This window comes from Jaculus jaculus, chromosome 1 (genome assembly GCF_020740685.1).
Source record: "Jaculus jaculus isolate mJacJac1 chromosome 1, mJacJac1.mat.Y.cur, whole genome shotgun sequence".
Classification (NCBI taxonomy): domain Eukaryota; kingdom Metazoa; phylum Chordata; class Mammalia; order Rodentia; family Dipodidae; genus Jaculus; species Jaculus jaculus.
Window position 1 is genome coordinate 212,846,273 of NC_059102.1, and position 25,411 is coordinate 212,871,683.

The following is a 25,411-nucleotide window of genomic DNA, read 5'->3' on the forward strand; positions in this document are numbered from 1 at the left end:
GGGATGTTCTTACATTTTGTATAGAGAATTTTAACACATAAACCTTCTGTAATTTGATCATATAGCCCTTTTAATTACCCTCATTAGTGCCCTCTTGTGCCCCACTCCCAGGGAACTCCTTTCCATGTGATCCCTCTTCTACTTAGATATCATTCTTTTTTTCCTCCTCCTCGATTATCTCTGTTGAAATGTTGATGGGCTCAATACTGTGCAGGTATTATGGTGTTAGTTACTAAGTACCATCACTACAAGGTTATAAATGCACCAGTCCCTTCATGTCCAGGGGAGAGTGTCCCATATTCTATACATCAGTTATAGTTGTACAGGAAAACTTAACTAGAACCTGCTGGTGCACTTCAAGATGCTTTAATAAAAATATACATGGGGGGTTGTAGAGATGGGTTAACAGTTAAGGTGATTGCCTGCAAAGCCTAAGGACCCATGTTTAAATCTCCAGGTCCCACAAAAATCAGATCATGCACTCAAGGTCACACATGTGCACAAGGGGGTGCAATTGTCTGCAGTTCTATTGCAGTGGCTGGAGGTCCTGGTGTGCCAAATATCTCTCCTAATTTTACTAATCTCTCTCTCTCACACTCTTTTTCTCTCATAATAGTGTTCAGTCTGTTTGACTTACCTCAAAAAAATAAAGTATACATGAAATACTCCCCTCATATGTGTACATGTGGAGGTGCCACTATATGCATTTACGTAGGATGGAGAAAGAATGTAAAATAAATAGAAATGTTTATCATACCTATAGGATGATATCTATTTCTATTGCGCAGTAAACAACTATAGTAGTGACTACCATAATAATTTATTATCTTTGGACATGAATATAATGTCTAAGTTATTCCAACAGATCTTATACATATTGCCCAGCAATAATATTTATGTTTTAAATATATAAATTATTACTTTTATAAAAAGATAAAGTTCAAGTGAATGTGTTGTCCAAGATTCTTAGTTGTAAAGTATTTATCAAATAACCTGGATTGATATGATGTCACTTTAGAATATGCAGTATTTACTTAGATTATTTTGGTGATTCAAGAAATTTCTGAGATTTTCAGGCTGGCATTGAACTTACAGCTATTCTTCTACCTCTGCCACTGATAGGTTTAATATTGGGCACTCCTGCACCTGTAATTACCCTAATTTTTTTCAGAGGGGGGATTCTAGGTAGGGTATTCCTCTAGCACAGACTGAACTGTAATTCACTCTGTAGCCTCACGGTGGCCTTGAAATCACAGGGATTCTCCTATTTCGACTCCCAAATGCTGGAATTAAAGGCATGTGATACCACACCCTGCTAAGAACCCTAGTCTTTTAGAAGGATTATCTGATCCTTGTACCTATTTTAAATACATATATATTTAAAAATATATATATATATACCTATATATGTGTGTGTGTGTGTGTGTGTGTGTGTATACACATATATACATGTATATATATATATGTGTATATATATATATATTTATATATATATATATATATATATATATATATATATATACACATACATACACATACACACACATATACATACATACATATATGATGGATTTCAAGAGGGAAATATTTGCTGTGCCCACAACAACACTAGGACTCACTTTTTTGGGAGGTCTGACCTTTGGTATCTATCCAGTGAAGGACAGTGTTTTTAGATGAGAAAAGGAACATCCTTATAGGAAGGAGAAGGCAATAACACCATAACACAATCTGATTTATCCTGCAGATCTTTTAAGTTACCCCCATATGGGAATCTAGCAGACTATCAGGCCCAAAAGGCAACTCTATTTGGGCTCTACTTATAAGTCTTATGAGAATACAGACATTGAAGGGACTTCTTCCCTTAGATTAACAAAAGACTCACCCCACAGGGTTAAAATTATGGAGGCACAATGGCCCATGGCCCTATTTGAGCTAGCAGATGAAAAAAGAAATCTTAAAAGAGACAAATGGAACACTTCAAAATTACACAAAATCATCAACAACGGACAAGATGACCAGTCATTTGACACCTATGACCAAATTTGTCAAGGGTTTTCTGTCACTTGTCTTGCATGTACCCATCATACATGACCTTGCCAGTGTTGGATTGAGCACTTCTCTCAAGCACTTTTATTTTGATGCTGGTAATGCTCTTAGAAGTTTTCAGGTGCAATTCCAAATGCTGAGAATACAAAGAGACCACACGCCACACTTAAACGAAATGGTTGACCACTGAGCCCATCTAACTTAACAGGAACTGTTTTACTATAGGCTCCTCTGGAGGAACTTGTTTTCTGTGGCTCAGCATCACACGCTATCAGCAGGAAGCACTAAGAGTGGTCACCTACTGAATTCCCTAACAACAGTTAGGGTGACTTCTTGAGAGAGAGAAGTGAGAGACTGTAGGAATTGGGAAGCTTTCTCTGTTGAGAATAGACAGGGAAGTGTTAACATTAGGTAAATAGCCACTTTATTTTACTGGAGGGAACAAAGATAGCAGAGAGGGCAGCTTATTTCTTAGTTCCTCGTGGGAGTGAATTCTCTGCACCCCATGCTCTTGTTGGTGGGCTTTCTGAGATATGCACACTTGAACATGCCCCCTGAACCAGTAAGAACCTTTGTCTTTGTTTAAGCTGGTAAACCCTAAGATGCCTGGGCCCTACATAATAAAATTCTTGCCCTCCATTGCTACTTCATCTTAACATACCGCTCTCTCCTCAGTCTTTAGCCACAGTAAGCTTTTAGTTACTTCATTGTGCCTTATACATTCATCTACATGGAGATGTTCTTTCCTTCCTGCACATTAACTAGCCAAATTTTGAGTGTCTGAATATGTGGTGAGGATAACCAGAATTTATTAAGCAAATTAAATTGGGTAATTACAAGATATACTATATACTTGACATGCTGGGTTAGGAACATAGGCCCTTCATTCATAAAAATTGATTTGACTAAACACTATAGGAAGAGGAGCATCATCATGTAAGCAGCTAAAGTTAATGATAAATTAACCCACCTGTCATCAGAGAGGCTGTCGAGGGCTTCAGTCCTGTGAAAAGCTCCCTTGATTGTCTCACGGTTCATGTTTTCAAAGTATTCTGCTGCTGACCCTCATCGTTCTGGAAATTCACAGTTCCATGTGAAAGATATAGGCAGGGATGCAGACAGTGGGAGGGGTGTTGGAAATGTCACCTCATGTGCTCAGATGCTTGAGGAGTCCTGCTTTGCTGCTCTCAGCATGTCCATGTCCCCGTGGGACATAAAGGCCAGCAGAGCAATGTTGTCTACAGAGATGGGAAATGGAGCCGAGGGTGCATGGCTGTAATTGCACTGCTTAAAAGAAAGTACTGAAATAGGAAAAAGATCACCAGGAATGTTAAAGTTGGCTAGGTTTGGGGAAATGATGACACAGACATGAAATGCATAGCACACGAGTTTCAAATCTAGTGCTGTGTAGTACTTAGTATACTGTACTTCCTCTCTTCAGAGCCGAGGCCCTCTGTTCTGACTGAGCCAGAACTCATCCTATCTCACATGCATTGTCCACAGGTATTCCACAGTAGAGAGTAGTCACATTCCAGCTCTTTGCAGACTATATATTTATATAACTTAAATTTTGTATTTTGTATAATTTTGTGTGTGTTTAGGGGTGTCTACATGCCACAGTGACATCCTCAAGGTGTCTATGCTCCAACTTCTTTGAGACACGCTGTTGCTAAAACAACCACAAGCTCTGAATTTTCCTGTCTCTACCTCTTATTATTGAATAAATGTTGGAGGTAGAAATGTATCAGTCACTTTGCCTCCAGCTTTTCATGGGTTGTCGTGAATTCAACCAAGGTCGATTATGTTTGGCAAGCAAGCATTTTAACCGCTTAACAATCTGCCAAAGCTCTGTATTCTGTATTTGAATACAGCTCCAAGTTTTATTGAAAATGTGGAGGGCTAGTTAGCTAGAAAGGCTATATGAGAGGAAAGAAATGGGGGGTGGGAGGGCTTAAGGGGATGGTATTGTATACATATAACTAAAAGAGCAATTAAAGGTGGTATAAAGGTTTAAGTGAGTTCAGGAAAAAAAAAAAACTGAGTACAGGAAAGGTGGGGGAGGGCTACTCAGAACCTAAGAGCCTATGAGAAAGTCATATGGAAACCTACTTCTTTGGACAATGATGCACCCAAAAGTCATAGATTATTACTAGAAAAATTTCAGAGCCAGTGATGGCATATTTTTCAGTGTGTTGTTGGGCAGGAAGGACCCTGAGGCTCCCAGAACATTATAGGCCATATGCGAGGATCTTGGTTTCCCATCAGAAATAGATGGTACGACCCTAATCTTGAAGACTCCACTTCCTTGGGCTGCATGGTCACCAAGAAATCTTGCAGGAGCTGAGATTAAAAACTGTCCCCTTGTAGAACAGCTGACACAAATCTAGGAGAAATGTCTGCATACAGCTCCAATGGAGAGAGAGAAGTCACCAGTGAACAACAGTGGACTTTGCCAGCCTTAAGTATGGCCAGGCAGGCCAAATGAGAAAATAGGTGCAAGAGTGTCATGTGTGTTAGAGGGGAAACCAACTGGTCTCTAATTGCACTGGAGGCCTGCTTCATGGGAGGGAATGCATGCCTGATACTGAAAACCTGTGACAAGGATAGTCATGAGCCCTAGGCATGTAATGTCTGCTGGTGTTTGGCTATATGCATATATCTTGGTCATCAAACTACCCAGTAAATAATTCTTTTATTCTATTATTCATACCCACATACTTATGCTATTCCCAATTTGGTGATAGAAACTTCTCTTTTCACATGGCAATGGCCTCTGTGATGACTCAAAAATCTCCACAGTGTTGAGAACAATTGTCGGAGAAGTGCTCAGGACTTAATCATCTCGATTATAACTTCCAAGGCTCAAGGTCCATTGCAGAATTGGTGACAGAAAAATGTGTGAGCCAATGGAAAGACATGACTCCTTACAATGCAGTCTTCCAGACTCAAAGTGGCTTGGATATCCATGACTTCACAGTCCCTGGCATTACCTACACAAGACTAGTATAATAGAAGGAGAACAAGATGACATCAGAATAAAAGAGAGACTGGTGGAGGGGTAAAGGATAGCATGGAGTGTGGAGTTGTGCAAGGGACTTGGGGCAGGGCATTACCATGGTTTATTCTCTATAATTACTGAAGCTGTCAATTGAAAATAAATTAGGGGGCTAGAGAGTGGCTTAACAGGTAAGCACTTGCCTGTCAAATCTAAGGAGTCCAGATCAAGGCTCCATTCGCCAGGACCCACCTAAGTCAGATGCACAAAGTGGCTCTTGCATCTGGAGTTCATTTGCCATGTCTGGAGGAGGCTCTAGTGTGCCCATTGTCTCTCTCTCACTCTCTTTCTGACTGTTGTTTTCAAAAAAATAAATATAAATAGGAAAAATTATTGAAAAAGCAAAAATAAATTAAAATATTATGAAATTGCTAGGCATTGTGGCACATGCCATAGTCCCAACACCTGGGAAGCAGAGATAGGAGGATCATCATGAGTTCAAGGCCACCCTGAGAATACATAGTGATTTCCGTGTCTGCGTGGGCTAGAGCAAAACTGTACCTAAAGAAGAAAGAATGCAAAAAATGAAGGAAGGAAGGAAGGAAGGAAGGAAGGAAGGAAGGAAGGAAGGAAGGAAGAATAGAAGGAAGCAAGAACATAAAAACGTGTTTTTTAACTTCCACTTGGTCTTTTTATCTTTTATTTTCAAATTACAAATAGTTAATATTTATTGCACACAATAACAAATTCAAAATAGGGCTGCATAAATGGCTTAGATGTGACGTTGCTTGCCTATGAAGCCTATGAATGTATGTTGAGTCTCCAGGTCCCAAGTAGCCAAACATGAAGTGACCCAAGCTTGCAGTCACACACAAGGGGTGGGGGGATGTGTCCACAGTTCATTCACAGTGGCAGAAATTCCCTGGTGGAACCATTCTCTCTCTGCCTCTTTCTCTCTATGTGTCTGTCAAGAATAAAATAAAGAATTCAAAGTATCTTTATAAAACTGTATTAGACACAATTTTGAATGTGATTTTAGTGACTACAGTTGTTATTATTATTAGTAGTATTATTATTATTTACTCTTTGGCTGGGGTATGCATGTATGTGTGTTTGTTAACACACGTGCATGTATCTAGTGTTTAGCGGTAAAAGCACATTCCCTAAAGTTGGTCCTCATCTTACACTTTGTTTGAGGCTGGGTTCCTTTGTTGTGCCCCACTGCACACACTGTGAACTTTGAGGATTCCCTTGTCTGACTCATACATTGTCTGTGTAGGAGCACTGCGGCAACGCACCCACTATTGTGCTTGCTTTTATGTACAGTAGTAGATACAAACAAAGGTCCTCAGACTCCTGAGCACTGTTTGGGGATTTTATTTATGCTTTCATTTTGTTAAAGAAATTCCACCTAAGGATAAAAAATGTCTTAAAGCTTCTTAAGGCAAATGTGAAGTCTGGCTTTGTCATTATTTTATACTGTACATAAGTCCTAAGCCATGAAAGATCACACCCTGGACATAACCCAAAATTTCAAGGTAATATGTGCAGATCTGGGACTTGAAATCAAAGGGAAGAGATTGGAGGCAGTAGGACACAGAGCCTTGGAATTTGTTCCAAGAGTTGAACAACTAAACCTTGAAGAGTGGATATATTTAATTGGTGGTAGAACCTTTGGAATTTGGTGTAAGACTCAAAGCCTTAGGACACATCATTGTGTTCTAGGCTGTTTGTAGTTGTGCTGGATGTCATAGGGCTGGCAATGCCATTGCTCTGGGATCATCTACATGGTCTACATGGCAATCTTGTGAGACTTAAAGCTGCTGCTGCCATCCATGTAAGAACTGCCACTGAGACCCCACCCACAGGAATGTCAATCAAGAGGGCCCCAGGTGTTCAGTCTCCTGTGCCTTCTGAGAAGGGCGTGTTTCCTTAGGGAGGCTTGGCACTGAGGAAATGGTTGTATAGTTTCCCTTTCCCACTGTAACAAAGCATAATGAAAACAAGGTGGTGTGGAACTGATAGACATAAGGACAACATACATGTCAAACCCGCACGCTCGCACACACACAGCACATACATACATACCACAAACAGACACAGACACACACACACAAATGCACACACTGGGCACCTAGACAAAAAGAACCCAAACATACATACCACATACATACACCTAAAAACACGTACACTGCATGTACACATGTACTTATAAACATGCACACACATACACTTCAAAGACGCACAGACATGCTACACACACACGGCACATATATGCATGTATATATGTATATATACATGCACATAAAGTCACACCAACAGATCAACGCATTGGACTTTGCTGTGGGATACCGAGACAAATTATATGAACATTAAACCAAATATTGCTTTTAAATATTGAAAATCCTGAATATCCAGCAATTTATTTTTATTTAGTTTTTTTGTGTGTCTGTGTGTGTGTGTGTGTGTGAGAGAGAGAGAGAGAGAGAGAGAGAGAGAGAGAGAGAGAGAGAGAGAGAGAGAGAGAGAGGAGGAGAGGGAGAGATTGATAGAGAGATTCTGAAACCACATGGATTTCTGGGAGTTTCTTATGGTTGTTCTGAAAAGAGGAAGTGTATTTTTAGTGTCAGGACACTTAAACAGTCAAGGCATTGGGTTTGTTTTTGAAGTTGGAATATCTTCATTTTAAGGGCCAGCTGAAGACTAAACAGGGAGATGCTCTGTTTTCAATAACTGGTTAACTTTGAGCTAATTATTCTGAGGTGGAGCTTGAACATCTTCTGCTTTCTTTTTATTCTCTTCTTTTGATTTCTTTTTCCTTCTCCAAAGCCAAATTAATAAACAGCATAACAAAATCCAAAGTGGAATCAATAAAAGTAGTAGGAGGTAACTCCATCTTTTCCTTCGAACTATTTTTCTTGGAGGAGCTGGGCCACTGTCAACACTTCCTCCATCACCAGCTGTCAGGCAGTTTGGTGGTTTCCATCCTACATCACAATGGCAGTGACCTTTATTGTTGCAGACTCCTCTCCTTTTGCAGGTTTTAGAATTGCAATCTCGTTGCAAAACTTTCAAAGGAACACACTTCCTGCGCAAACACATTTTGTTCACACCACAGGCATTGCCATCTTCCACTTCACCAACATCAGGTGTTTTCAGCCCCCAGTGGTAGTCAATACCCCAGCAAGTGATGTCATCGACTTGACGCAAATGCACAGTGGTATGACCTTTCATATTGGGAAAATCTGTCACATTCACACACTGAATTCGGCCACAAAGGACATGTGGGGGATGACATCTTAAGTAATTGCGAGCTGTCATACCACAGTTGCCAAAACGGTCACCTCGGAGGTTCACTTCCTTGTAGCACCTCTGTTCTGCACTTCTGGATTGGTTGCCAAAAATTTGGTGACACTGTTCCTCACGATTATGACACTTCTTTTCATAGCAGTAGTTATTGTCCTTGCAAGGGCTTCCTCCCTGCATATACACATCATGAGGACATTCCTGGGAAGTTCCATTGCACCACTCAGGAAGATCACACTCATTTGCCACGTCTCTACACAGTGTGCCTGATGGCACAAAGCGGCAGTCTTTGCAACAACCCCCCACAGCACAATCAGAACCATTTTTCAGAGTGCAATCTGCCATGCAACAGGGATCTTTCATACAAGATTCCTTGGATCCACAGTCACATACTTCTCCATCTTCAACCACACCATTCCCACAGACCTCATGTTTCTTGGTGACAGCTTTCAATGGTTTTGGAATATTGCGTATACAGGCACGTGTCATAAAAGTGTTATATGCCTCTCCATAACTACAGTTGCTCCAACGTCTGGAATCACTTACATATTCATACATGATACAGAACCTCTGGCCACAAACACATGTCTTGTTATCATGATACATGCCCAAATTATGACCCACCTCATGTGCCATAACGTGTGAAAGAACTTTTATGTTCTCATTTGCAAAGGAATTTATTCCACAATTATATTTGTTACCACATACTGTTTTCACATACCCTAAACCCACAAGTATTCCATAGGAGTGCCTTACAATAAATTGTATACTATCATGAGGAAGGCGGTGAACAATATTTGCCTTCCAATCGCAAAATAGTCTCATGATATCACTCATGTTTCCCTTTATATGAATTGGATTTCTTTCAGTCCAAATCTCAAGCCCCCTTATAAACACATCTGTTTCCAGAGACGTATAATATTCATTTATAATAACGAAAATCGTAAGAGCTTCTATCTGAATTATCGTGGCATTACGTTTTCGATGTACAAAGTGATTATTATCTACAACAACTGCAACTTCAACGAAGTGTTCATGCGTCCACCAGCCCTCATAGCCACTTTGCATCAGTATAGTGTTGTCACTGTCTTGAAACTTCATTTGTCGCTGTAGTTCTTCTTCTGTTAGTCCACATCTCATGTGGGACTGCTGGGTGTCGTTGCTGTCCAATTTATAAATCAGATGTTCAAATGTGGAAGAAAGGTTCTTGGGCTTGATTTCATAACTGGTGTTATTTATCTGTATTGTTCCTTGAAAGCCCCCCAGGCAGGTGTTGATAGCAACCATGGACTCTGGGTCCCCTTCCACATACCCATAGTAGTAGCAGTCCATTGGGATGAAAGGCTGGTCTTCTTGAAGGGCACCCTGCTTAGTGTAGGTAAACACAGAAAACGGACTGGATACCAGCACCCGCTTGACCTTCAGGTGGGCAATGTGTCTCTGGCCCCCAAATCTCATACTATAGGACAACCAGGTTGGAGACCTTATGTCTCCACTAGTGGCAGAGACCCTCAATGGTATCACCACTTCTGGATGTGTATGGGGCTGAGCATGCCCACTCAGGGGATATGCAGAAAGGGCGAGGCAAACCCCCAGCCATAGCTGCACCCTTGAAATCCTCACATGAATCAGGGCCTTATCCGCACAGACCATGTCCTGCAGAGTAAGCCAAAGAAAGGCAGGCATCCTTGATGCCTGTGTCTTCCCTCTGGCCTGGTAGCACGCAGCGCTGACACTCAGTGTTCTGTATTCTGGTTGATTCCATCCATCAGAGCAGCAGGACTGAAAAAATAAGAAAAACGGTACTGGTCACACAGGTATGGCCATAGCATGATCAGGTAGCGATAGCATAGTAAAAGCCATGTGGCGCCTTGTTTCAAGTGATCCCCATAAACTTAGGGGTTCTGGATGCTAGATGCCACCACTGATGTAAACTGGGAATCGAAGCCTCCTTGGGGGCGGTGCATTGTTGGGAGCAGGCTTAATGGTGTTATACCCAGTTTCCCCATGCTACTGTTTGGCGCACTCTCGTGCTGCTATCATTCACCTTATGTTGCCCGGGGGTGATTTCCACCCTCTACTCATGCCAGCTTTTTCCCTGCCATCAGGGAAACATATTTGAGACAGTCAGCCAAAATATACGTCCTTTTTCCCAGAAGGTGCTCTGGGTTGGGCCATTTCTACCAGCAATGAGAACTTAACTGCAACAGTAAAGAGGTACTGAGAGTGTGGTTGCTGCTAGACACCTGACTGTGTGGCTTTGGACCTTTGGAACTGATTTTCAAGAGGCGTGTGGAAGGATTTGAAACCTTGGCCCAAGATGCCCTGCAGTGCTGCAAGTCACAGCTTGATTAAGTGTTCTGGTCAGAGTTGAGAGACCTGAATCCAATAAGTACTATGGAAGGAGAGGCTTGGATTATGAGCATGAGAAAGAGCTTGTTTTGTACTGGGCTACAGTTTGTGTAGAAGTTTGTGGTACTATACCTGTTACCTGGAAAGTTGGGCAGGGTTGCTTTGCATGGACCTGAACTGTTGTAGGCAGAGGATATAGACAAGGAGAAAAAAAACCAAACTCTTTGGATGATCTGCTGCCCATTCAGCTGCAATTGAGAGATTAAAACCTTAGAAACTGGGACAGTTGACCTGCACTGGTGCAACAGGAAGTATGTAGACTACTTGGAAGGGCCTGGGTGCTCAAGGAGTGTCCTGTTCTTCAAAGTCTGCTCTATTGCCCCTGGATTGACAAATTGGCACCCTACCTGGTGATGTGGAGTATAAGAAGTGCAGGGAAGAGAGGGTCATTGAGTTTTCAACAAGGTCCTGTGTTTTGGAAATGGCTATGGGCAGTGTAAAGCACGTTTGCTGGATGCCTGCATGGAGACCCCAGCGGGCATGAAAATGAAAAATGTGTTGCAGGAGAGACCCTGTGGAGTTGGCAGGACCAAATTATGGCTGCCAAGCAGAGCTGCTGAGCCTGGATGAAATTTTCCAGGACTTTGAGTAGCCTAGCTGCATTGGCAGAATTGGAACTCTAGAGACTTGTTGCTGGTTAGAATCATCACACTTGAGATTTGTCCCTGTCTGAAATTATTGGACATGATGCAGCAGAGATTGATGTTTGGCCTGATTATTTTTAATTTTGTATTGGCTGAATATTGCTTTGCTATTCCCAGTGCTATTTTTTGCAGTGTGAATGTTTATTCTGTGCCACTAAGCTTTTTTTGGGGGGGGGGTGGGAATTAGTATTATGCCTTTGTTAAAAGAATTGGGTTATACAGATATTTGAATATCATTGGGATTGATAAAAACTATGGGTAGTTTTAAAGTTGGATGAATGTCTTGCATTGTACATTACCTATGGTTATCAGTTTATTGGGACCAGGGGCAGAATGGGGTGTCTTGATTCAGGTCGGCCCCATAAATTAAGGTGTCCTGGATGCTAGGTTTCCCAGCTGATGTCAAGTGGAAATGGAAGCCTCCTGGAGGTGGTGTATTGTTGCGGGCGGGCTTATGGGTATTATAGCCTGATTCCCATGCCAGCCTTTGTCACACTGTCCTGTTGAGAATGTCCATCTCATGTTGGTCAGGTGGGGCATGTCCACCCTCTGCTCATGCAGTCATTTTCCCTTCCATCATGCGCTTCCTACTCGAGCATGTCAGCCAAAATAAACCTTGATTTTTCACTCAAGCTGCTCGGAGTTGGGTGAATTTTACCAGCATTGTGAGCCTGAGTAAACAAGTCAGTAGTAGGTTTGAATTGATTAGCATTGTGTCTTGTATCTGATTCAACACGGTGCAATGGATTTCTTCTATAATCATGTACCACATGTTTGGAGCCTATGTACTTGGACCTGGGGAGGTCCCACTGTGTTTGGGCTCTGTGTGCCCAGGATCACAGAGTTGCATGTGTGTTAGGTGCCTGTGCACTCAGACCAGGTGTTTGGGGCCTGTGTGCTGAGGCAGGTGAAGGCCCTGTGGTGGGATGCGCCCCAGGGGAGGACAGGAGTTCTTAGTGCCTGTACACCCTGAAAGGGTGAGGCTCTAGTTTACTTGTTGCCTGTGTGCACAGGGTGTGTGAGGTGTAGGCATGTTGGTTTTTATTTGTGGCCTTGCCTGGCATCAATTAGGAAGTGTTGATTACAGACGTGTTTAGGACCCACTCACAGGAGGTTAAAACAACTTTTCAAACTTGGAGACCTCATATAAGGCTGCAGCATTCAAACCACCAAGCTGGTGGCTGCAGCCCTAGGGCCCACATACTCTTGGACCTGTTTGTACGTGTCACTCCACAATTTGCGCATCTGTCAACAAAAAACCATTCTACTTCAAATCATTCATACACAAAACAAAACACTCAGTGAAAAGTCTGAAAGGGAAAATTCTTGCTACTTATTTAATACAACCAGACTTTTACCTAGAGATGGGGACACCCTAACTCAATCACATATACACACACACAAACACACACACAAACACACCAAACAACAGCAGTAACAAAAACAACAGAGATATCCACCAAGATTGCCTACTTCCTCAGGAGAAGTTTCAAATAAAAACTCAGAGACAAGCCCACAGTTCAAGTAATTACAGCTACTGGACTTTTGACAAAGGACCCAACAACATACATGGAGAACAGACAGTATCTTCTACAAATGGTGCTGACAAATTGAACAACCACATGTAGACAAAGGAAACCATAACAACTCCTCTCAGCATGCATAAAAATTAACTACAAAGGGATTAAAGTCCTCAATATATAACCTAACACTTATTTTCTTGTAATAAATGTAGGGGGAACTCTTCTTGACATTGGAGTGGGGAAATGTTACTGACTGGTTCAGTAGCCAAGGAAGTTAAATAACCAACAAGTGGGACCTCATGAGGCTTAACAACTTTTTTAGAGATAAATGTACAATAAAAAAGACAATAGATTGCACACACAATGGGAAAATTTTTGCTTAGCTATACCACTGACAGAGGCCTCATATCTAGTATTGACAAAGAACTCAAAATTTAAACAGTAATATTACAAAAAAAAAAAAAAAAGCACCCAATACACTGAAGAAATGAGGCAGAGAACTGAATAGGGAGAATCCGTAGAGAAATACAAATGGCTAAAATTCACCTTTGAAAATGTTCATCCTTAACCATCAAGGATATGCAAACTAAACCAACTATGAGATTCCACTTTACTTGAGAAAGGATAATAATCATTAAAATATCGTCTGAAAATAAATGTTGGCAAGGATCTTGGGAAAGAGGAACCCTCATTCACGGGTCATGTGAGTGCAAGCTTGTATATCCACTATGGAAATCAATATGATGTCTCCTGAAAAGATGAAAATAGAGCTTCCAACTGACCCAACTTTTCCTATACTGAACATCTAAACCTATGTCTCTCCTGTTTATTGCAGAGATATTTCCTCAACTACGTTTATTCACAGTATCTAAGAACTGGAATCCACTCAGATGTCTTTCAGTTGATTTTTGGAAAATGAAGCTGAGGTACATTTATACAATGGGAGTTTCCTCAGCAGTAAGGTAAAATAATAGAGTGAAAATTGTAGGGAAATGGTCAGACTTGTAACAGATCACATTAAGTGAACTTGCACAAAAACAGAAAGTCAAACACTGCATATTCTCCCTCATCTGGTGTTCCTTAACTGAAGCAGGTGTTGCAGGCATAACAGATAGGCAACTCGAGGATCAGATAATATGGATGGAAAGGTTTGAGGGGAAGGTGATAGGAGGATTAGGTAGATACACACAAAACTAAATGCAAAATGAATTGGTAGCATAGTAATCTTATTCCTGGACAGTTGATGAACAGTGATTTCCCTTAGTAGGATTATAGGGGATCTTCTGGTAAGAAGGGTCTTGGAGAAGGTGGGATTAATCCTATCTCTGAAACGTTTGGCTCCATGTGTAATTCCCCTTACCAAAAGTTGATTATAAAACACTCTGAGTAGCCGGGTGGGGTCGCACACGCCTTTAATCCCAGCACTAGGGAGGCACAGGTAGGAGGATCACTGTGAGTTTGAGGCCACCCTGAGACTCCATAGTGAACTCCAGGTCAGCCTGTGAGGGAGAGCCTACCTCGAAAAACAAAACAAAACAAATCAAAACAAACAAACAATAAAACACTGAGATGTTGATTGGAGAGACATATCAGGTCCCTAAAACAAGACAGGCTTCTGTGAAAGAAGTTGATTACCTGTCTGAGGTAAAAGGTAAGAACTTCTTACTGAAGGCACCACATGCTATTGACCCAGAGCATTGAAAGATTTGGCTAGCATCTTGAAGGAAGCCAGTTCCCAGATGTTTAACCACTCTCCCACAGGAAAGTGTTGCATGAGATGATGGGAGAAGATGTCCAAGCAGGGGCACTACTTGATGAAAGCAACCAGACAGACACGATATACCCTGTACAGTAGTGGCACCCAACCTGGGTAGGAAACTGATGGCTCTCTTATGGGCTAAGAGATTCACTCAATGGAAAGGAATCCATAGCTGGAACTAGAACCAAGTAAGAATCCTTTGGTAACCAAGAATATGGACACCAAAGAGAAACTCCCCACTATCTTTTGCTAAAAGGGGTGCTAGGCCCATAAAATCTCACTGCATTATCAATACCTGTTAACAAGGCCTATTCCCTTTAACGTATGGAGATCTCACTCTCCATTGGAGTATCTGTTTTGCTTTTTTAGAAGGCAGAAAGATCCAAGGACCATACATATCTATCAAAAAGATAGGGAAAACAGTTGGTTCCCTGACAGGAGATGAATCACCTCTTGCACATAAGCCAGGTCCCAAGTTAAGCTACAGAGGAAATAGTGAAATGAGAAAGAGAGCTGCTTCCATTGGCAAGACTGAAGGCCTAAAGAAGGGTGATTGAGAGTAACACTGAAAATATACAAGATGCATCAAAGCAGGAATCCAGAAGCTGCTGAGAGCCCAAAATTAAAGTAGACTTAAAGCACACCCACAATGGCTCAGTGAATTTTGCAGAAGAGACAGAAGAAACATAGCAAGGGCCTCAGGATGGGAGGGAATATATGGAGGCATCATATCTCCAGAGTTTGACTTCTGCTTTCACAACTCAAAGCCCCATGGAATACCAGTAATCCCACTGAGGAAGGCCCTCAGTAGAACAGTCTGATGGTGAGTTTGGAAATAAAAGTTCTTTGCCACAGTTAACAGTTTATGAACCTAGGTTAATGGACCATGGCTTCATCCTATTGTTCTTTTAATACATAAACATTGGTGAACATTTCCTTAGCAGTGTAAACCAAAGTGTCTTTAATGGGAAACCTTGACAGAATAGACCTTTATAAACATCAACACATAATCAATAGTTCTTCCTTTCCATTTCAAGCAATAATTTATTAAGCATTTTCTGAACTATGAAAACATGTAAAGAAGTGAAAATCAACGTGACTGAGAAGCTATTAGCTGGAAATGAAAATCCTAAAGTGACTCTAGTAATGAATAAGAAGTCACTAACCCTGTGCTCCTCTGTCTCATAGAGGACTCCCTCAACCATAACTCTCTTTTCATTGATTTCCCAGTTTTCAAGCCTGTAGTGTTACTGTCATCATTATCTCAAAGCTGTACATGCCATCATTTTAACCACAGCTGATGAACCTGCTCAACCCAGCCAAGACGAATAATCTGCCAGTGTTTGCCACTCAGCAGTCACACTGTCAGTGCTTCTGGGGAAGGAACTCCAAGTCTACTAAGTGGACCAAGGTCCCAAAATGAGGACCAGCTTCCACGATGCGCTCAGCAGAAGAGAATCCCTGACATCCCAAATGGACCCTCCTTTGAGCAGTTCACCATGTTTAGTCATTTGCCTCTTGGTTTTGACACTGTTTTTGACTTTCTAACTTTCCCCATATAATTCACTATGCACAAATTCTTCAGGAGAATTTGACAGGTACTTTCCAATTATCTTAAACTGAGTTATTTATCTATTAATTTATTTTTGAGAGAGAGAGAGAGATATTGAAAATGGGCACACCAGAATCTCCAGCTGTATCAACGGAACTCCAGATGCATGTGCCACCTTGTTCTTCTGGATTTTGTGGGTCCTAGAACTTGAACCTGGGTTCTTTGACTTTGCAAGAAAGCAACTTAACTGGCAAGTCATCTTTCCAGACCAATTTTTAAAAATATATTTTAAATGTTCTTTATTTTTTGAGATAAAGAGGCAGAGAGTACAGAATGACTTTTTATTACAAGTTGTTATTAGCATTACACTTTGTCCACAGTAATTCATGGTGAGACCCATGGATATTATTTGATTTAATGCTTATATAATACAGGGTTAAATACTCTTTCATGTCTTTGCTTCACCATTTGTCTTAGGTGCCAGGCTACTTTTTCATGGTGAGCACTATCCTTAAGTTTCATGTGAATGTGTCAGGAGAATTTGATTTATTGGAAAAGTAGCTAAGTAAGCAAAGACAAGTGGAACCCAACACAGGGAAAACCATCATATGAAAAGATTCAGTAAAAGAAACACCTGTGGACTATACCTTGAGGTTGTCATTTATATTCGGACATATTCATTCACTGTCTATAACTACTGTGACATAATTTTGACAATTATGATAGAGTGTGGATTTTTGTAGTGAAGGTAAATAATTATGTTCTCCTGAGAAGTGAGGTTGAGATTGTAACCCCATGAGTGTGTTAGAATTTCTTCCCAAGAGTTCATTATAAGTGGGTCATAGAGAAACAAAGTTGGGAGAACAATGGAACCACACAGTATTTGCACTTCACATTCCTCTAGACAGTGTTCTCAAAGCCGGCAACTCCCTAGAAATTATCACATTTTCATTCAGAAGGCCAGGCTGGCCTGTAAGGACACAGGGAACTACAGGGCACCTGTTGTTTCCTTTAAACTTTTCTTCTATGAGAGCTCAGCTTCACCAAAGTTGTAAGTTGCTGCCTCAGAAGCTCTAGCCTCTCTCTCATCTGGAGTATGTTCCAAGTATAAAGAAACAAGAAAATAATAAAAAAAATTGTTAGATCAAAGAACCTCATAGAAAACAGGAAGTCATCAAGGGAATTTCCAGCTCTGGACTCTGAGCTATTGGCAAAGATATAGGATTTGTTTGTGAATGTTTGGGTTTTCAGAACTAAACTCTTGATGACTTACCTTCAGATGAAGTGAAGCCCCTCCTTTTTTCTAGTTCTGGTCTCTTCCTGCTAGCTCTGTCACACTCAGCTCATGAGTAAAGCTTTTCCTCTGAGGCCTCACATGACAAGGAGAACTTAACTACTTTCCATTATTTGTCACCATTGACATAAGTTCTGGGCTTCTGGTGCCTAGCAACAGGAGCCTTCAGTCTACAGATCCTGCAGATGGCTGAGTTTCCTCTATTTTGTCCCAGAGCATAGGACACATGTATTTTACTTGATCCTCAATGTGAGTCAGTCTCAATTCCTGCCCTTCATTAGTTTGCTCCAGGAACTCCAGTACGAAAAAATCTTATTTGTTTCCTTCCATTCCATAAGTTCTTTACACACAGTTTACTGGTTCTAACCTCTGTGGTTGTGCTCACATTGGCAGCTTTTGCCATTGTTGTTCCTTCAAGTTGAGCCATATCATGTAACATGCAAATATCTTGACTCATAAAGTCATTCCACACTTTTACAGAGTACTGTATGTAAACCTGAGTCACATAGTCACTTTTATCCTTGTAAGGCAGGGCTATCGCAGATATTGCATAATTGCACCTGGGGGTTCTTTGTCAATTTCAAAGCACCATTATCAATATGAAAAGACAAAAATAATTCAGCAGATGAGCTATGACTAGCATAACATCTTGTAGATAAATTTCATTGATATTGAACAAAATGGTACTTCAAATGATGCCAGTATGAGAATAGTGTCCTTTTCATGTTGGCTTGCATAAACTATTGAAACAAAGCCAGTATCATGGTGTCCTCATGTCCATATTTATTGCAATGTTGTTAAAAAAAGATTACGTTCAGGAATGTCTTTCAACTTCTGCATGTTTTTGTATTACACAATCAAAATATTTGGAGGGTGGCTTCATTGGAGTTGGGTCTCACACTAGCCTAGGATTATCTGGAACTCATTCTGTAGTGTATGCTGGCTCTGAACTCATGGAGATCCCCCTGCTTCACCCCAGCCTCCAGAATTCTCTGATTAAAGCCGTGTATCCCATACCGAGGCAGCAGCATAATTTCCCATTTAAATTTTAGTCTGTATACAAGCACAACTACTTACATTATGCAATATAGTTGTTAAGTCAAAGGCTATATATGTTAACTGTGTCCCATAGTACACACAGAGATATTCAGTACAAATATTAGCAGATAGTAGAGGGGAAATACTAATTAAATCACAGAATATTGGGGTATTTTAGTTACCCAGTTCAGTAATAATTTAAACATTCTGATAGTGAGTAAGTAAATAACACTATAAATATGAACAACATCCTAGAACAAGTTCACAAGGAGTTTCATATGTTTTATACAAACTTCAGTGCAATCATGAAAGAGGGTGTCCTCAAGATATGGTAAAGGTAGAGGAGAGGGGACAGAAAAATTAAAGGGTGAGAACCCAATTAAATTGTTGAATGTTCATACATTAAAGGACACCATAAAAATTAAATAAGGGCTTCTGAAATGTTTCCCATGCAAACATGATGATAAATAATATAGAGATTGGAATGTCAATTGGCGTTACTTGATCCTTAGACATTGTAAGCTGATGTATAAATTCATCATACTGTGCCACAAAGCGATGCACAATCACCTGTCAAAAATGTTTTAACAGCCACTTGAATAAGAAATTTATTTGATTTCTAAAGTGATAGAATACAATCCTGAAATTTGAATTGGATAAAATATCTTGTTAACTATATTTCAGTCTGCTAATAAAATAAGAGTGAATATGATTTTATATTACTATTATTGTTATGTATATTTACTTGTACATTAATATATTTGTACATATTTATGTTGATATTTTATTTTGAAGGTGCAGTAATCATTCCATTTCTGGTATATATAGTATGTCGTGTGTGTGTGTTTGGGTATGTGTGTGTGTGTGTGATGTGTGTGTGTTTGGGTGTGTATGTGCGCATGTGGAATGTGATGCTTGCATATAGGGGACAGGTACACATGTCCATTGAGCATGCTTGTAGATTCTGAAGGAAGACATCAGCAATCTTGGAGTTTCTGGTCTTCTGAGAACTGTGTCTCAGGCTTGTAAAGCCATGTGTAACTTTACCTGGGTTATGGGGATTGAAATCAGTTCTTCATGCATAAGCAGCAAACTCTCTAACTCACTGCACCACCTCCGCAGCCCCTCTAGTATCTTTTCAAAATTAAGATTTTATGGTTGCATGCAATATAGTAGGTTAAATTATAGTATCTCCCATATATATTTCTTATTGTGCTTTGATGTTATTCATTTCTCTCTCCAAATGTCCTCCTCTAGTTAATGCACATTTATACAAATATACAAATGCATATATATGTAGAAATATACGCACATACACACATATTTATATTTATGCATCCATCAGTATCACAAGTTTTACAGATCCACCTTTGCCAGTGCTAACTTTTGTTAGAGGATTAGTGTAACATTTTAACTGTCATTAAGTACAACATAGTTAAATCCCATTAATTAAATTGCTTCCTATTTTATAATCTAGCAACTAAGGCCTCTCATACAATTATAGTCAACATTACTAACCTTCATATACAGAAGTAGCATATTAAACCATGACTGGAATATTTTTCTAGATGTTATTGAGCTTACTTTACATAAATCTATATGTGCAGTATTTATTATTTGTCAGATTTCTGTCAAAGCAGTCATGCCCCTGGAAATGAAAGAAATTTTATGGTTAAATATATTAATTTTTTCTAGTCATAGAAATGTTTAAAGATAATTTTCTATATGGTTTTAGACTCCTCAAATAGAAAATCTGCATCATATCTTGGGTAAGTAGGTTTTAAAACTGAAACAAATCTATTGGTCTTAATAAGAAAGTTGGTTAAAGAATAGCAATAAAACACCATATTTTTTAGAGAATCCTTCCATCTGTCATTAGGTAGAATGATTATATTATATAGTCATGCATGACAAAGGAAAAAAATGTAACATAGATTTAGTATGTTTGTTTAGAAATGAGTCTTCATGAAACACCAATCTTGTGTTTTTTCTTTTTGTTTTTTGTATTCTACTTTTAAGTTTACAAAGTGCTGTTTGACCCTGTCTTCATGTGGTCTTGGTCAACCACCTGGAGGGATTTGTCCATGCAGAGTGTGTGTGTGACATTTGCTTCATAGCGCTTGCTGGGCCACCTTTCTTCCTTGCTGGTGTTAGTACCTGTCCTCGATTGTTGCTAAGGTGGGGCGTCAGCAGTTGCACTGCTCCTATATGTTGCCCCCGACCATTTTTCTCCTCCTAGAAGCTTTTGTTTGTTTGGCAAATGTCAGAGGCTGCTTCCAGGGATGTAGGGCGTCACTCTGAACCAGCTTCTGTGTTGGGCCTTTCTTTAGATTAGCAGGAACTCCCATGCACAGTGGCCCTGGCTCTCTTTGTTAACGTCTAAATTTTCACCCACCACGTGGTACTGTTAAGTGTCCTGTGTGAGTCAAACCTTCATCTTTGCCCCATGCATGGTGAGAATGGCAGTGCATCCATCTTAAATGTCAGCTTCCAGCTCATTGTGCACATTCAGCTACAGAGATGTTATGCGGTCTTCAGTTATTAAGCCACTGTAAATTTGAAAATACAAAACTCTTGAATAGGGCAAGATAAAGGCATGAAGGGAAAATAATCTAAAAACACATTATCTTAAGAATCGCTAGAGGGCAAAACATTTTTTCAAAGGATCCTACCAAGAATACTGCAAGCTAAGGGAAGAATGATGTGTGACATAAAACAACACTAATAGGGCAGAGAAGACTGGAGAGGACATTTAGAGGTGGGAGTATCTGACGAGGCTGACCAGGAAACTACAGCACTCCGCATGCCAAGCCTTTCCAACACAGTGGTGGGCACCTAACACTGAGACCACCTTATGTATTTGAAAACAGTTTTTAGGCCATAAAATGATTTGTCCATTACAAGACTGAATTTTGTCACAGAGCAGCTGATACTTAGGGTGAGATGTGAATACTTGATAATTAATCAACATTGCAGCTTTGGTCACTGGAGTCATGACATTTTAGTTGAGAATTTCTATCTTGTGATTCTTTCTGCTTCTCATATGTATAAGGTTTGAAATAGGTAGAAACAGGCTTGGTTTGATTAAAGCATGAAGGCCATGTTTGATCTACACACATCTCACCAGCCCAGAATAATAGTGACTCCGGTCAGTGTCCTGTCCTCGCACTTAAGGTGAGCTCTCAGACCGCAGTTGGGATACCATCGTCCTCCTCTGTCCTTCCTCCGACATTGTTTTCCTGTGACGTTTGGTAATTACGAAGAGAACTGTGAAAGGAAAAATTAGTCATGAGTCCCAACTTAGGTATCTTCATACAACTCAGGTAAGGTGGAAATGACAGAGCACAGACACCTGTTTAACTTGATGGGTAGACAGTGAAACGCACTGATTCTAGTAACTCTTATGCACATCCCCTTTGCTAACCAGAAGTAGACACTCTTTTGTATGAGGAGGTAGGCAAGTCATACTGATTCTAATCAACATTTTGCCAAATGGCACAAATATACCTCCATCTATATTTTATATCTTAAAATGTATATTAAAAATAGGGTTATGTATAACCAACACTATGTTTAAACAAAAAGTGCCATCTATACTAATGTAATCAGTGTGTTCCACATAATTTACAGCAAAATTTCTGTCACTACAGTACATATCGAATATTCAAGTTCGGTTCAACATATATTCAAATGTATTCAGGATGAAGTCAGTCCAGTTTCATAGTGTGAACCATGCACTTATTGCCATATTCTATTTGAGAACTTAATAAACTTTTATAATTCAGATTTGAATGTTATACATTGTGTGCTAACATGGCAAGGAACCAGTTGCATTTGTTTTTCTATAGTAAATACAATAAATTTATTTTAAAAAGAAAAAAAACAGGGCTGGAGAGATGGCTTAGTGGTTAAGCGCTTGCCTGTGAAGCCTAAGGATCCCGGTTCCAGGCTTGGTTCCCCAGTTCCCACGTTAGCCAGATGCACAAGGGGGCGCATGCGTCTGGACTTCGTTTGCAGAGGCCGGAAGCCCTGGCGCACCCATTCTCTCTCTCTCCCTCTATCTGTCTTTCTCTCTGTGTCTGTCTCTCTCAAATAAAAAATAAATAAATAAATAAATAATTTAAAAAAAAAGAAAAAGAAAAAGAACATTGGATAAGAATAGCAATAAAACACCATATTCTTTAGAGGATCCTGTGGTGCAATAAGAATGTTCTCTGCATGTGTCATAAACGTAGCAGATGTGGGATGTCCCAGTTGGCAGAGACCTGACAGTGAGAGTGAGAACGAGTTTGCAAGTGGATTAGCTCTCTATGAAGACTACATTCACTAAAATTACATAAACATGAGACCATGGTGTGAACCACACTTTGATTACTGGATTATGAGCCCCTTTGCAGTTGACTCAGCTGAGGCATGACCCAAATGCTGATCTATTCTATTGAAATGCTGAGTAGTTCATGCATGCATAAATGTTTAAACTTGATAAATTTGTGGTCTTTTTTTCTGCAAAATGATCTCTGATCTTCACGAATCCTTCAACCAAGCTTAAGACAGACTTCTGACATACTGAGCCTCAGGTACTGAATAGTTACTGTGTTCTCAGGCCTTGCAGAATGGAAATAGCTATTGTTGGAGTACCTGGTTATATCCTATAAGCTAATCTAAAAAGCTACCTTTTATAATATACATTCATTTTATCTCTACAAAACCCTGGGTAGTATGGATTGTGTTACCAGGAAGGGTTCAAGAGAAAGAGAGTGAAAGGATTTTTTTGAGTGTATTTGATGTCATCGGGACCTAGCACGAAAAAGTCTTTCATGGTAGCAAGGAGAATGCTGATAAATCATTCTATAACCCCTTTATAGAACCATTACAGAAAACCAAGTCAGTATATTGGAACTGAGAGGGAACCCAGTTCCCTCCTGCCTAACTCCCATTGCACTGGAAAATCCTTTTTGAGATAACAGCTTGAATAAGCAAGGATCCTGCCAGCTTTGAAAATAACCATCCAAGAAGGCTTAGACCTGTGTGATATTGGCACAGAGCTTATGTGTATCATTTGTACTTGGATTGCATATGAGGCTCATTCAGTGGGAGATAACTCATTCCTGGTACTTAGAAGCAAGTGAGAATATAGTGGTTAGGAAGAAAACAGACTCCGGAAATAGTGTCCCAGTACTTTTTGACACATCATAAAACCTCTCAGTAACCTATGATTCTAACCTTTAATTCAAAATACTCTCACTTTGGCTATAGATTCTTCTATTTTAAATATGGCAGAGAATACTGTGAAGATTCAGGATTTATCAATATGAAAAGAAAAGTTAGCCATCCACCTATCATGAGATATGTCATCTTTAATTCATCTGCTGGGGCTCAGGTGACATTGCAAAGGAAACGTCATTGCTCATACTGCTAGTGTGACAACCAGCTCCAAGGAAATGGCTATGGACATTGTGGACCCAGAATGGCTAGAAGAAAGTGGAAGCCAGGTGGAGTTTATGAATAACCTTCCAAAAAGCCTGAATCTTCTACATGTTTTTATAAAATCACCTTTTGGGGTAGGGTAGAAAGAGAGACAGATGGTGGGAAATGTACATGCTCTCGCCTCTTTGAACTCCAGATGCACATGCCTCTTTTTGTATTTGACTTTATGTTTGTTCTAGGTAATTGATCCCATGCTGGTTGGCCTTTCATCAAGTACCTTTAACCATTAATTCATCTTCCAAGTCCCTAATTCTGATAAGTTTTAGTACTATTTTTTCTTCTAGCCTTCCAGAAAACACCCTGTGGCCTGCTACTAGGGTAACTGTATATTGAAAAAAAATGAAATAACCAGATCTTCCACATATTAGTAGACATTGGCTCTAAATGGATAATGATTCTAATAGACTCCAAACAAAAACATGGCCCTCCAGTTCAAGGAGATTTTATAGAGGTCAGGAGAACAGTATAGTTTTGGACAAAGTCTGGTTTGGTAGGGCCAGTGGATCTCCAAACTCATCCCATCATGAAGTTGTTTTCCTTGTCCTAGAATGCATAATTAGGATAGATGTATTTAGAAGCTGGCTGAATAGCCTCTTTGGCTCCTTAAAAAGTGAGGGCTAATATGGTTGAAAAGGCTAAGTGGAAGTCATTAGTTCTGAATCTATTCAGGAAAACAGTGTTCTGAAAACAATGTCATATCCCTGCAAGGAGGAGAGATTACTGTACTTTTAAGACTGTATCACCATTTAACTCTTCTTTCTGGTGAGTTCAGATGACAGATAGATCATGGGGAATGACAATTAATCATTGGCAATGTAACCAATTAGTAACTCCAGTTGGCGCTGTGGCAAATGTAGTTTCCTTCCTTGAGACTAACACGTACCCTGGTACCTGTCTATAAGGAACACTGGAAGCAACTTGGTTTTAGTTAAAAAGTTTTTGCATAGACAAGCATACTATTACTAGAGCCAATAGATTACCCACTGAGTAAGAGAAAAACTTTGCCCGCTTTAACACTGACATATATATAATATCTGGAATCTTCAAAGTACTCAAAAAACTAAATAAAAAAAATCACACAGTCAACTCCAAAAGTGTGTCTGAGAACTAAGTAGCAAGTTCTCAGAGGAAGAATTACAAATGGCTAACACACTTATGCAAATGTTTAACAACCTTAACTACTTGTGAAATGCAAATTTCACAACTATGAGATTCTATCTTGGCTGAATTAGGACAGCAAACATTAACAAATCAATTGAAAAGAAAGTTTGGTAAGGCTGTGGAGAAATAGGAAAACTCATTTAGTGTTGGTGGGAATATAAACTGTGACAACCACTGTGGAGATCCATTTGGAG

General features: G+C 40.0%; 1 protein-coding gene across 1 annotated transcript in view; it reads right to left on the reverse strand.

Moving 5' to 3' along the window:
• Nucleotides 1-3,201: 3,201 nt before the first annotated feature.
• Nucleotides 3,202-25,411, reverse strand: part of LOC101597632 (disintegrin and metalloproteinase domain-containing protein 20-like) — a 47,796-nt gene continuing 25,586 nt past the window's right edge. The window contains exons 2-5 of the mRNA XM_045142480.1: nt 21,758-21,836; nt 19,071-19,139; nt 7,999-10,129; nt 3,202-3,347 (exon numbers count right to left, since the gene is read on the reverse strand). Coding sequence (XP_044998415.1) covers nt 3,202-3,347; nt 7,999-10,129; nt 19,071-19,139; nt 21,758-21,836 — 2,425 coding nt within the window. The remainder of the gene's footprint in view (nt 3,348-7,998; nt 10,130-19,070; nt 19,140-21,757; nt 21,837-25,411) is intronic.